General features: G+C 34.4%; 1 protein-coding gene across 1 annotated transcript; it reads right to left on the bottom strand.

Annotated features, from left to right (window-relative positions):
• Nucleotides 1-12,693: 12,693 nt before the first annotated feature.
• LOC127537944 (olfactory receptor 6C2-like) lies at nucleotides 12,694-13,632 on the bottom strand. The gene has a single exon (XM_051961312.1). It carries the CDS (start codon nucleotides 13,630-13,632, stop codon nucleotides 12,694-12,696), a length of 939 nt encoding a protein of 312 aa, XP_051817272.1.
• Nucleotides 13,633-14,906: the final 1,274 nt, after the last annotated feature.

The raw sequence follows: 14,906 nt of genomic DNA on the forward strand, positions 1-14,906 counted from the left end.
CCTTGAAAGAGGCTTTTTCTGATTCACTCAATTGTTAGTACTTCCTAATATCCAACTAAATAATACTTGTTATAGGAATATTTTTCATTTGCTTTTTTGTGAAAATGTTTTTTGCCCATATGGAATGTCAGCTTCTTGAGGATAGGGAGAGTTCCATTTTTGTCTTTCTGTCCCCAGTACTTCCTATGCTACCTGATACATTGTAGTTGACTAATAAATATCTGTTGGGTTTAACAAATTCTTACTGATTGATTTACTGGTGAAGTTAATTTTCTTTTGAGATCCAGTTTAGTTAAAAATTCCATTTTTTGGCTTTTTTATTGTTATAATTCTTTTTATAAAAGCATAATGAGTTTTGTGTTTATCATCCATTCATTAATTAGGATGTTATATGAATTCATTATTATTTTTAATTTACTTTGGTATACAAAATACATTCTGTTCTTTATGAGAATAATTTTTATTTGATAAAATTTCATATGTGATACTCATTAATAGGCACCATTAATATCCTTTTCAGGAAAAAAAAAGAGTCTTAAGTATATTTTTATTTAGCTATTTTCTTCTTTGTTTTTTTAGAATGATCCAACTCTTTTTTTTCCTAAGGCAATTAAGGTTAAATTGTTGGAATCCTTACAAAGTGTTAAGTCATTAGAATTGATAGAAACAATAATTATCTAATTTAGCATGGTTCAGTATTATTGATCTGATCCTACAAGGAGATGTTATGGGCCAGAACTTGAAACAAGGTACTAAGTAGAACTGATAGAAACAATGCTTGTGTTCACACCTTTAGAGAGCTCATATAAGCAAGAAGCTCTTAGGGCCAGAGAGCACTCTGGGAGGAAACCCATAATCCCACTCTCAGAGGAGTCAACCTCTGAGATAGCATAAAAACAGCTGAGCTCAGTCAGCAGATTTTAGTTGAAAAGACTGAGAGGGGAGCATCGGTCAGTTCAGAGAGAAGCCCTCTCTCGGAGGCAAAACAGATTCATTCCATCTTCCACCTTTGTGCTGGCTGGAGGCTGAAGAAAGCAGAGGCAGAAGCAAAAAGCAAAGCTGCAAGAGCTCTTAGAACCAAGGAGAGAGAGAGAGCCCTCTAAGAAAACTAACCGGGCTATATTGAAGGACACAATAAAAGATTTGAACTTTTAGCACCTGGCTGCATTTGGGTGATTATTATTTTTAACTGAAACTACGGCTGTCTCCAGAAAACGTCCCCAAGAAACTTGCTCCCAGAGAGAACCATTATATTTTAAAGAAGAAGAACACCACATTTTGGCGCCTGAACAGGGTCTTAATTTAGCTGAGCCTTATAAAAGATATGAATGGACAGTTTTGCCACAGGGAATGAAAAATAGCCCTACTATGTGCCAAATGTATGTGGCTGCTGTTCTTACTTCAGTTTCTTTTCCATTTCACACATTGCAACTGAGTTCAGGAAATTTTATAAGTGTTAAAATAAGGAAAAAGAAGAAAGTGCAGGAGCCCAGCCACCACCGTGGTGTGAGATGAAGTGAATCTGGTTGCGCCTCCATTTCCTTGTCTTTAAAACAAGATTGGCTTTTTAGCAGCAGATGCAGTAACAGGCCTGAAACTGGTGGAAGAGGGTGTGCCCAAAGAGCACTTCCTTTGCAGATCATATTGCCTCTAATTATCAGCAAGTATACTGTAGGCCCACAGACTCTAAAGGTGTTTTATAAAGCCAGGACAAACCTTTGGATTTGGAGACATTCAGAGGGAGCTCTTGGAACCAAGCAGTTAACCTATCTAATTGCCTTCTATTTACCACTTTTGGGATTTCTCCTCATCATCTGGCAATTACATTGGAACTGTTTGCACTGGACATTGTCCTGTTGGGTTAAAAACCTGTATTCTCCCCAACTGTAATCTCTTCCTGCCATGTGATTATTTTTAGGCTGATTGATCATATCTTACTATCGAATTTCTAAATACTCTCTGGGTGTAACCTCAGCTGCCATTTTGCCCCACCTGGGGCCCTGAAGCTGGGCCCTGCCTCTCATTTCCCTGAGTAAATCTACATTCAGAGGCCCAGTGAAAGCCTCAGTTGCATTTTGGACATGGGGTTTTGGATTTTATTCTCTCACCCTGTCCTCTCACTCTATCTCCATATCTACGATAGCTCTCAAATGTCCAACTTTTCCACACTGAAAACATCGATGAATTTCTCTCTTTCTTGGTTGAGTTCCAGTTGTAACTTCCTGTTTTCCTTTTCTTTCTTTCTTAAATCCTGTGTATTAGCCTTCTTTCTATCAATTTTAAAATCTTTACGATTCATTATTTCAGCCAACTTGTTAACAGCCTGTGTTTTTGAGAGTTCTTTCATTAAGTGACTTGCCCAGTGTCACACAGCTAAGAAGTATTAAGTGTCTGAGTCCAGATTTGAACTCAGGTCCTCTGACTTCAGGGATAGTGCTCTATCTACTGTGCAACCCAGCTGCCCCAATGATCCAATTTTTTTTTAAAAAAATTTTTATTTAAGCTTTTTATTTACAAAACTTATGCATGGGTAATTTTTCAACACTGACCCTTGTAAAGCCTTTTGTTCCAAATTTTCCCCTTTTCCCCCCATCTCCTTCTCTATATGGCAGTTAGTCTAGTACATATTAAATATGATAAAATATATGCTAAATCCAATATATGTATACATATCAATAGAGTTATTTTGCTGCACAAGAAAAATCAGATCAAGAAGGAAGAAAAAATATCTGTGAAAGAAAATAAAATGCAAGCAAATAACAACAGAGAGAGTGAGAATGCTATGTTGTGGTCCATACTCAGTTCCTACAGTTCTCTTTCTGGGTGTAGATGGCTCTCTTTATCACTGAACAAGTAGAATTGGTTTGAATCATCTCATTGTTGAAGAGAGCTATGTCCATCAGAATTGATCATAATATAGTCTTCTGGTTGCCCTGTATAATGATCTCCTGGTTCTGTTCATTTTACTGAGCATCTGTTCATGTAATTCTCTCCAAGCCTCTCTGAAATCATCCTGCTGGTCATTTCTTGCAGAAGAATAAAATTCTATAACATTCATATACCATAACTTATTCAACCATTCTCCAATTGATGGGCATCCACTAAATTTCCAGTTTCTTGTTACCACAAAAAGGGTTGCCACAAACATTTTTGAACAAATGAGTCTCTTTCCCTCCTTTAAGATCTTTTTGGGATATAATCTCAGTAGAAACACTGCTGGGTCAAAGGGTATGCACAGTTTGATAACTTTTTGAGCACAATTCCAAATTGCTATCCAGAATGGTTGGATCTGTTCACAGTTCCACCAACAATATATCAGTGTCCCAATTTTCCCACATCCCCTCCAATATTGGTCATTATCGTTTCCTGTCATCTTAGTCAATCTAACAGGTGTGTAGTGGTATCTCAGGGTTGTCTTAATTTGCATTTCTCTGATTAATAGTGATTTGGAGCACCTTTTCATGTGGCTACTAATAGTTTCAATTTCTTCATCTGAAAATTGTCTGTTCATATCCTTTGACCATTTGTCAATTGGAGAATGGCTTGAATTATTATAAATTTGAGTCAATTCTCTATATATTTTAGGAATGAGGTCTTCATCAGAACCTTTGAATATAAAAAAAGGTTTTCTCAGTTTATTACTTCCCTTCTAATCTTCTCTGCATTAATTTGTTTGTACATAAATGTTTTAAATTAATATAATCAAAATTACCTATTTTGTGATCAATAATCATCTCTAGTTCTTCTTTGGTCATAAATTCCTTCCTCCTCCACAGATCCGAGAGGTAAACTATCTTATGTTCTTCTAATTTGTTTATAATATCATTATTTATATCTAGATCATGAATCTATTTCAACCTTATCTTGGCATACAGTGTTAGGTATGGGTCAATGCATAGTTTCTCCCATACTAATTTCTAATTTTCCCAGCAGTTTTTGTCAAATACTGAATTCTTATCCCCAAAGCTGGGGTCTTTGGGTTGTCAATCACTAGATTACTAAGTCATTGACTATTTTATCTTGTGAACTTAATTTATTCCAGTACCAAATGGTTCTGCTGACTGCTGCTTTATAATATAGTTTTAGATCTGGTTCAGCTAGACCACCTTTATTTGCTTCCCCCCCCCCCCCCCACTATTTCCCTTTAAATTCTTGACCATTTGTTCTTCCAGATGGATTTTTTTTTTTTTTTGGTTATTTTTTTTCCTAGTTCAGTAAACTAGTTTCTTGGGAGTTTGATTGGTATAACACTAAATAAATAGATTAGTTTAGACAATATTATCATCATTATTACATTTGCTCAAACTATCCAAGAGCACTTGATATTTTTCCAGTTGTTCAGATCTGACTTTATTTGTGTGGAAAGTGTTTTGTAGTTTTGCTTATGTAATTCTTGAATTTCCCTTGGCAGATAGATTCCCAAATATCTTATACTATCAGCAATTATTTTAAATGGAATTTCTCTTTTTTATCTCTTGCTGTTGGATTTTGTTAGTGATGTATAAAAATGCTAAGAATTTATGTGGATTTATTTTTTATCTGGCAATTTTGCTAAAGTTGTGCATTGTTTCTAATAGTTTTTTAGTTGATTCTCTAAGGTTCTTTAAGTATACCATCATATCATTTGCATAGTGGGATAATTTGTTTTTTTTTTTATCACTTATTCTAATTCCTTTAATCTCTTTTTCTTCTCTTATTGCCAACGCTAACATTTCTAAAACAATATTGAATAGTAATGGTGATAGTGGACAACCTTGTTTCACCCCTGATCTTATTGTGAATGATTCCAGTTTATCCCCATTACATATGATGCTTTCTGATGGTTTTACATAGATGCTATTGACTATTTTTAGGAAAAGTTCATTTATTCCTATACTCTCTAGTTTTTTTAATAGGAATGGATGTTGGATTTTATCAAATGTTTTTTCTGCATCTATTGAGATGATCATATTGTTTTTGTTAATTTCATTATTGATATAGTCAATTATGCTAATAGTTTTCCTAATATTGAACCAGCCCTGCACTCCTGGTATAAATCCTACTTGGTCATGGTGTATTATACTGGGGATGATTTTCTGTAATCTCTTTGCTAATATTTTATTTAAGATTTTTGCATCAATATTCATTAGGGAGATGGGTCTATAATTTTCTTTTTCTGTTTTTGTCCTATCTGGTTTAGGTATCTGTATTGTGTCTGTGTCATCAAAGGAATTTGGTAGCAGTCCTTCATTCCCTGTTTTTTCAAATAGTTTATATAGTAATGAAGTTAATTTTTCTTCAAATGTTTGTTAGAATTTACATGTAAATCCATCTGGTCATGGAGCTTTTTTCCTTAGTTGATTAATAGCTTCTTCTATTTCTTTTTCTAAAATGGATATTTAAATAATTTATTTCCTTTTCTGTTAATCTGGGCAATCTATATTTTTGTAGGTATTCCTCTATTTTACTTATATTATCAAATTTATTGGCATAAAGATGGGCAAAGTAACTCCTAGTTATTGCTTCATTGGTGGAAAGTTGTTCCTTTTCATTTTTGAGACAAACAATTTCATTTTCTTCTTTCCTTTTGCTAATCAAATTCACATTCACAGTTAAAATGACTAATTTTGTATTTCCCACCATCTTATTTACCCCAAATTATGGTTTTATCTTTCCTTTCCCCCTTTTCTTCCTCCCCAGTATTTTGCTTATGATATGTTTATCTATTTTGTTGAACTTTTCATAAATCTAACTCTTAGTTTTATTTATTAATTCAATAGTTTATTTTCAATTTTATAAATCTCCCCTTTTATTTTCAGAATTTTAAATTTGGTATTTGAGTGGGAGTTTTAAATTTTTTTCCTAGCTTTTTTAGTTGGAAGTCCAATTTACTGGTCTTTTCTTTCTCTATGTTATGCAAGTAAGCATCTAGAGATATTAAATTTCTCCTTATTACCACTTTGGCTGCATCCCACAAATTTTGGTATGTTGTATTATTATTGTTATTCTCTTGGATGAAATTATTTATTGTGTCTATGATTTGCTGTTTCACCCATTCATTTGTTATTTAGGATTAGAATATTTAGTTTCAAATTGATTTTTGGTTTATTTTCCCCTGGCCTTTTATTCAATGTAATTTTTCTTTGCCTCATGATCTGAAAAAAAGGCATTTACTATTTCTCTCTTTCTGATTTGATTTTGAAGTCTTTATGTCCTAATATATGATCAGTTTTTGTATAGGTTCAATGAATTGCCGAGAAAAATGTGTACTCCTTTCTGATTCCATTCAATTTTCTCCAAAGCTCTGTCATATCTAACTTTTCTAGTATTCTATTTCTCTACTTAGTTTCTTTATTTTTTAATTTGTGGTTCAATTTATGTTTTTCTGAGAGAGCAAGGTTGAGATACCCCACTAGTATAGTTTTGCTAATTATTTCATCTTGTAGCTCTCTCAACTTCTCCTTTAGGAATTTAGATGCTATACCACTTGGTGTATATATGTTTAGTATTGATATCTCTATTTTCTATGGTATCCTTTAAGCAAGACATAGTTTCTTTCCTTGTCTCTTTTAATTAAATCTATTTTTGTTTTTGCTTGATGTGAGATCATGATGGCTACCCCTGCTTTTTTTTTTTTTTTTTTTTTTTTTACTTTGCTGAATCATAATAGATTCTGCTCCAGCCTTTTACCTTTCCTCCATATGTATCATTCTGCTTTAAGTGTTTTTCTTGTAAACAGCATATTGTAGGGTTCTGGCTTTTCATCCAGTCTGCTATCCACTTCTGTTTCCTGGGAAAGTTTGCCCCATTCACATTCACAGTTAAAATGACTAATTTTGTATTTCCCACCATCTTATTTACCCCAAATTATGGTTTTATCTTTCCTTTCCCCCTTTTCTTCCTCCCCAGTATTTTGCTTATGAGCTCCACTTGCCTCAAGGAGCTTTCTCCCTTTATAGTTCCCCCCCCCCTTATATATTTCCCCATACTATTTATTTTCCCCTTCTATTAGCTTCACCCTTTCCTTTTTTTCTGCAACTTCCCTATATAGTGAGAGAAGGAGCCAAATCTGATGAGAGTAAGATTCACACAATGTTCATTCCTCTCCCTTATTTTTTTCAATTTTATTAGGTTTTCTTTGCCTCTTTGGGAGATGTAATTTTCCTCATTTTACCTCCCTTTCCCCCTTCTCCAATGCAATCTCCTTTCCATCTCTAGTTTTTTATATTATAATAGTAAAATCAAATTATGCATGCACTCTCTACATATACCCATTCAAGTTTCTTCTACAAGTGACAGCAGCTGTGCTGGGTCAGTACTGAATGACTTCTGGTACTGGGTGGTAGTGTCTGGGTCCTGTGAAATTCTGGTGCTTTGGGGTTCACTCTTTACCGTTTGTGTTTATGTTGGATGTTTTATAACTTCTCTGCTGATCTACTGGCTTGGAACCAGGGCAGAGTAGCCAACACTGCTGTAGATTCCTTCCTGTAGAGTCCCCACTGCCCTGGAACTGTTCACTACCTGCACTGGTTTCTGTACTCCGCCTGCTTGTGCTTGGCCCACCTCTTTCTGCGCCTGATTGAAACAGACCTTTTCTGGAGATCTTCAAAATTATCTTCTGCTGGTAATTTGTTACACTCCCTATATTTGTGGATTCTGCAAGTTCAGAACTAATTCAGAGGCTGGATTTGCTAGTTAGTCTGAGGGTTGTGAGAAGAGCTCAGAAAAAAAAGGTGTGTGTCCTCCTTGCCATCGTGGCTCCACCCCCTTAATTTTAATTTTTAATGAATTATTTTCTTTGGTTAGCTTTTAAGCTTCCTTTTGCATCTGGCTAGTTGTACTTTTAATGGAGTTGTTTTGTTCAGTGGATTTTATTTTTCCATTTTGCCAATTTTTAAGGGGTTGTTTGCTTTGGTATATTTTTTCCTTTCCACCAAATTTATTTCTTAAGAAATTGTTTTCTTCAGTAAATTTCTGTGCCTTATTTTCCAAACTATTGGCTTCCCTCCCCCAACTTTCATAATTTTGTATAGCTTTTATTTCTTTGTCTCCTTTTCCTTCTATCTTTCTTATTTGATTTTAAAATATTTTTGAACTCTTCCAATAGAACTTTTGAGCTTAAGAATCATTCAAATTTTATGTTGAAGTTTCATATGTAGACATTTTGCCATTGCTGTCATCTCCTTCTGTGGTTGTGTTCCCATAGCTTTCTGTGGATGTTTTTGCTTTTTTTTTTCTTCTTATTTTTAAAAATGAGCTCTTCTCCTAGAATACAGGGGATATTGTACCAACTTTTTGTTTTTTTTAGGGGGACAGTGACCTCTTACTGACATACTTGTGACATGGGCTGGTAATATTGCAGGCTTTCCTAAAGTGTTGGGTTACCCTGGCCTAGTCCTACCTGTTTTTCCAGGGTTTGGATTTACAATTTGCTTTTTATGGTTGGGTTAGAACTCTCACTGCTAGCCTGCTGAGCCATTGGCCCTCTAAACCAGGATAGATGGTGAATGCCGCTGTACTTTGACTAAGAATCTCCTGCTACATTCCCCATGCTGTGCCTGTGCTGGGCCACATTCTCCATTTTCCAATTGAGCCAGACCTTTCCTGAAGTCTTTCCAAGATATCTTAAGCTAGAAAATTATTTCACTCTGAATATTTCTGGATAGTGTTACTCCAAGATCCATTCAGAGGTTTGATCTAGTATTATTGATTCTTAGGGAAGCTGGGGAGAGCTCAGATAATGTCTTGATTTTTCTTATCCATCTTGGTTCTGCCCCTTCCAAGTTTTATCTAAAATGTGATTAAAATATTTAGGACATGTTTAAATTTGGAGTTTATTGTGAAATGTTGTGTGAAATCTAACTTAATTTCTGTCAGACTGCTTTCTATTCTGTGCTCCTAATCCTCAGTCATCTCCATAGAATTTTATAATCTTATGTTACTCTAACAATTTGCATTAGTATATTATATAAACAATCTATTCTACTGATTTAGTTTTTTTCTAACTTTTACCCAGTATCAAATATCAAGTGGTTTTGATGCTTACTTCCTTGAATTACAAGTGTTCATTCGTATGCTTCTTTTCCAATGTTTTCATCATTTACCTTGAGATTTTGATTTTTTGTTTTTCTAGATCAGTTTTATTATTGTTATTATTTTTAGGTTTTAAGGATAAAGGAATCTTGGTTTAACTTGATTGCTATACAATTGAGTAAGTATATTAATTTTGGAAATACTACATTATAAATTACATTGGCATGACCCAAATGTCACAATGAATGTCACTCCAATTATTCAGTTTATTTTTGTGAAGAATATTTTGCAGAATATTCACAGTTTGATTTTTGATGAGTAGACTCTTAAATATGTCATACATTCTGTGTATATTTTGAATAGAATTTTTCTTTGTATCTCTTAAATTGTATTTTTTTGTTAATGTAGAAAAAAGTTGGTAAATTTATGGGTTCCTTATATTTTCTCCCATTTTGTTCTTTAAGTAGATCATCATATTTGTAAAATATGTCAACTTTATTTCTATATTAGCTGATTATTCCCTCAATTTCTTTTCATTATATTGCGACAGCTAGAATTTTAAAAATTAAGTCAAATAATAGTAATGGTAATGGAAACCCTTGCTTTATATCTGACTTTTTGGAAAGTCTTTTAGCATTTCTCCATTACATATATATTTCCTCTTGGTTTTAGATAAATACTATGTTTTATAGGAACAAATATTCCATTTATTCCTGTAACATAATTTTTTTCTGCAGAAATGGATTTTGTATGGATTTTATGAAAATAAAAGCATTTTTCTGCCATAATCTTTTGATGTTTTTTATCTATGTGATTTATTATATTTGTAGTTTTCCTAATATTGCACCAGTTCTTCAACCCTTTCTAAACAAAACCTTATCATGATGTAAGATCTTTTAAAAATTTATAAGGTATAATCAAGTTCTGTTTGGTCTTAGTTATGCTTTTTTCTGTTCTTTCTCCTTATTTTTATTTCCCTTTGCATGTCTATTCACAAAGCACTGTCAGGTTTCAATGTTCTCATTAAATGCCCAGCAATTTGCTATCCCTAGTTCAGGGAACTGGGGTGTTTTCTGTTCACAGTGAAACTTCCATGATTAAGGTATTTTGAGGACTGTTTTTAGGATTTCTTGATCAGGACTGCTCTTGTTCTCCTTTGAATCTTCTCTTGTCAGAAAGCTACAAAGTCTGCCTTCTGTCTAAGGTTGTATTGATTATGGTGCTTCATGGATTTTTCTTCAGTGTTGGAATTTCCTTAATTAGTACGTTGCATCTTCTATCCCCTTTGCATTTTCTCTACTCATGGGTATTCCTTGATCATGGTGCCATGTAGCCTTTCATTCCCTTTTGGGGCTTACCTATTAAGGAAGTGTTGCTTTCATCAATCTATTCTTGTGGTTTCCCTTATTAGGATATTGGATGGTTTCTCTATTCTCTGGGGAGTTTGTTTACTTCTGCCTCTACTCCTTCTTTGATAAGACTTTGTTTTCATAGTCTGTCATTTCTGTTTTTTCTTTCTTTGTTTCTTTTTTGTGCAGTCCCGAATAGGATAAATGATCCTAATTTTTTCATTTGTTTCTTAATCAGTGCTTACTTTGGTGCTCCTTTGTTATTGCTGGAGAAAAAAGAAATAGAACTGCACTCCTGTCATCTACCATTTGGCCATCTCTCTAAATGACCTTTTCAATGGTAAAGTGCTGGCCTTATTTTAGTCCTCATCCTTCTTAACATCACTTCAGTATCTGACATAGTTGGCCATCTCCTCCTACAAATACTAATTTTCTTTTTCCTCTTCCCATGTTAATTATGTGAAATGTTTCTCAATCTCCTTTCTGATATTATCAACCAGTTTAGTTTAATTGAATATTTTATTAATATTTTTATTAATGGGGTATCTTTTAAAATATTTTTGATTTGAACTAATTGTATTCTCTAGTTGAATAATAAAACTAAATATATTGGTGGAAGCTAGAGAATAATGGTGTTGGGTGGTTGCAAATCTCGAGAGTACCTCATACCTAAGTTAGCCTGTTAATTGGAGGGGGGGGGTACCTCTAGATGCCTACAGAATGAATATACCCTTATTCACAAATAGAATATAATAGAGTATGAGTCCTGCTACCTTGTGTTTAACTTATTAATGAGGTAAAAAACATAATTAGTTCAAAGCAGAGGCATTTAATGAGATAGAATAGAAAGAAAATTAGATATAAAATATTTCCTTCTATGGTACAACTTAGGTCAGATACAACTTAATGGCACTTTGTAGATTGTATATTTCCTATAAGTGCTATATATATGTAATGCCGGGAATCTAGTCAACTTTTCCCTCAAATAATTATATTAGAGAGAATAAATAAAGAATGGAATACTCAAAGCCTGGAAAATCATGAATATAGCCAAGAGACTTATTAGAGGAACCAATATATATGCATGAATGTCATTAATAACATTGTTTCATTATTGAACTCAAGAAAAGAGTAAAATGTAACAGAAAAAAGCCTTTCCCCGTTTTATAGGCTGTCAAATGCAAAAAAAAACCCAACTTTTTTTTTCGGGGGGGGGTGGTGGTGAATATTTACTATTGTGGTCTTTATTCAGCTTTACTTTTTGGACAAATGAACAGTAATTTGTTTCTCACAGGTTTGTAAAATATGGTACTAGAATTGAGTAGATCTGGAATAAAGTAGAAGAAGTTATTTTTAAAAGAATGAGAAAAATCCATAGATTGTTTCTGAGGGAAAAGCAGATGTATCAGTAATAACTGAGGATTAATAACATGTGATATATTATTTCAGAGCAACATTCAAACCTTGAGTCTTGAAGATATCTTTTCTTTTCAAGCCTTTTGGCTTTTACCTTCCAAGGTTTTAAGCTCAAAGTCCAATATGGCAATTCACACAGGAGATCTCAGTATTTGAGATTTACATGGTTCAATGTGTAAAATTGATTTCTCACTTCCTGCCCTACTGTGAGTATTCTCTGATTGATATGCTCCTGGAAGCTAATTTTTGGGATGATTTACTCATCCTGTTTTATCTCATCAGCCTTGATGATCTTTCAGGGCCCTCTTCCTCTGATTGAATGGTGGAGCCATAAATTCTAAACATCCAGTTAATGAGAAAGCTGAATTCAAACATTCCTTCATTTCTCAACTTACTGAACTTCTTTTGGACTTCTTTGACTGACTTCTCCACCATACCCTCATACAAAATGCCTCTCCTATTCCCACTTTTTAGCTTTTGTGTGTTGTGTTGTTTCTATTTTAACTTTTGTGCAGCAAAATTTGGCTTTCTTTTTTCCATTGGTGTTTAGCATAGTGCCTGGAACATAACAGGCATTCAAAAAATGTATATTGACTATTAAGTAGGAGGCTAGAAAATCTTTGATATTAGGGGTTTTATACATAGTTGTTCCTAAATATTCATTGAATTTTAGAGAAATGAAGTTTGGGACTGAGGTGTTTGAGCGCAAGTGAAATTCTTAGACAGAGAGATGGAATAAAGAGTAGAAATTCCCAATTAGTGATAATTTCTGGATTAGAGAGAAAAGAAACTCTGAAATTTTGGTCTGTGATTAAGGGGACATTAGTAAGACAAAAAATTGAGTCAAAGAAGCCAGAACAGAGAATTCAAAGATAGATTTTCTTTTTACTAATATTGCTCCTGAACATCAATTGCCTCATAGCTTTGAAATCAATACAATTCTTTTCAACATGTCTCTAAAAGCTTGTATTACTTGTTTATTCCTCAGAGTATAAATAAACGGATTCATTACTGGTGCCACTGAAGTTGCAAGTAATGACACTACCTTATTCAAGGCCACTCCTTCTTTTTCAGAAGGTTTAATATAGATGAAGATGCAGGTTCCATAAGTCATGGAGACAACAATCAAGTGGGAGGAACAAGTGGAAAAGGCTTTTTTTCTTTGCTCAGCTGAGGGGAATCTCAGAATAGTCCTGACAATATAGGCATAAGATAGAACTACTAATACTAAGGTGATGATGAGGGTGAACACAGCAAAGGCTAAAATCATCCTTTCTAGGAATTGTGTATTAGAGCATGTGATCTCCAGTAATGGTGATATATCACAGACAAAATGGTCAATGATATTGGAATCACAAAATTCTAGCTGAAGAGCCATACCAAATGGTGGAAGCAAGATCATCAACCCAGATACCCAACAACCCAGGAGAAGCTGGTTACAGACTCTGTTGTTTATGATGGCTGCATAGTGCAGGGGTTTGCAGATAGCCACATAGCGGTCATAAGACATGGCAGCCAAGAGAAAAAACTCTGAGGCCCCAAAGAGGATACCAAAAAATAACTGAGTGAAACATTCATTATAGGTCACAGTATAGTCCCCAGTTGACATGTTGTACAGGAATTTGGGGATACAGACAGTTGTAAATGACAATTCTAAGAAGGAAAAGTTCCTAAGGAAAAAATACATGGGATTTTTAAGGTGCAGATCCACTGAAGTGAGGGTGATGATAGTCAAGTTCCCAGTTACACTCAGGATGTAGGCCAGAAACAGAAAAATAAAAAGCAGAACCTTCAGCTGTGGATCATGTGTCAATCCCCGAAGAATGAATAAAGTTATTCCTGTGTGGTTTCTCATTTCTGAATTCTGTCTTTCGATGGGATGGAGAGAAAGAGAGAGAAAGAAAGAGAGAGAGAGAGAGACAGAGACAGAGACAGACAGAGAAACAGAGAGACAGAAACAGAGAGATAGAGACAGAGACAGAAGGACAGAGAGAAAGAGATAGAGACAGAAAGAGAGAGCAAGAGTGAGAAAGATGACCATAAAATGTCAGTAATAGAGTCTGGATATAAATGCTTAGATATTATTCTTGGACAATTTTTTCTTTCACTGACTTAATAAAAAGCATGCCAGCATTGTATTATTCCTCAATGACTTTGAGCTTTGTATTAGCTACTGAGCATAGCGTTTTTGTAAAGATTTATGTTCTCAATCTTCTCTGCCTTCTTTACTTCTTCTGAGTTTCTTGCTTCTACCTAATTTCTTCCATTATTAACTTCAATTCATTTTATCTATAAAGATTTGTCTGTAAAGGTCACTTTTGTCTTCCCACCGTGGTCAGTTTCAGATACACATCTTTCATTGAATCCCTTTGTAACCTAGAAAAAAAAGCAAGATGAATACAGTGAACATTTATAATAGTGTTCACATAGTAAGTTTTCTGCCATTTCCCAACTGTCAGACACTCAATTTGAAATCACTTTGTTGTGATCACAGAAAATATCACTGATCTTTTAATATATATGTTATCTGTCTTTCTATCTGTGACCGTCTTTAGGTATCTACTCAGTAATGATATCATTGGCTCAAAGACTACGAATAGTTTTGTCACTTTTCTCAGAAAATTTCAAATTAATTTATGGATAATATTGACTAGTCCTTACGTCTAACAATCATTTTCAGTGGGTACAGAGTGAAGTCAGGAAGTTGGTTGAGTTCTTTCAGTTTTCCTCACAAACCACATGAAAGTAAGCCTCTGAACAGATTCTGGACAAACAGATCTTACAAAGAGATAGAATGAAAGAATTTTCCAACTTAAGATAGCTTGGAAGGACTCAGGAAAGGTCAGTCTCACTAGACTAAAAGGGAAGTGCAGCCTGGCTAGACAGTGTCTAAGCAAGTCAGAGGGAGGGTACTAATCATAGCATGGACCGGCAACTGAGACTCCTTGATCATGGCTCAATAAAACTGCAGCATAGAAGATCAGTGAAGAAGCTTCCAGTGCCATCACAAAAGGCAAAGTGCCAACCCTAGAAACAAGGCAACAACAGGTGAGACTAGATTGGACACCTCCAGTGTTGTGAGCAAGTCATCAAACACCAGGGGCCATATTCTGGAGGGCAAAAGAGCTT

The sequence above is a fragment of the Antechinus flavipes genome, chromosome 5 (genome assembly GCF_016432865.1).
Source record: "Antechinus flavipes isolate AdamAnt ecotype Samford, QLD, Australia chromosome 5, AdamAnt_v2, whole genome shotgun sequence".
NCBI classification, from domain to species: Eukaryota; Metazoa; Chordata; class Mammalia; order Dasyuromorphia; family Dasyuridae; genus Antechinus; species Antechinus flavipes.

What these genes read in the sequence shown, in the direction of transcription:
- LOC127537944 (XM_051961312.1), bottom strand. Translation starts at nt 13,632, where the DNA reads ATGAGAAACCACACAGGAATAACTTTATTCATTCTTCGGGGATTGACA.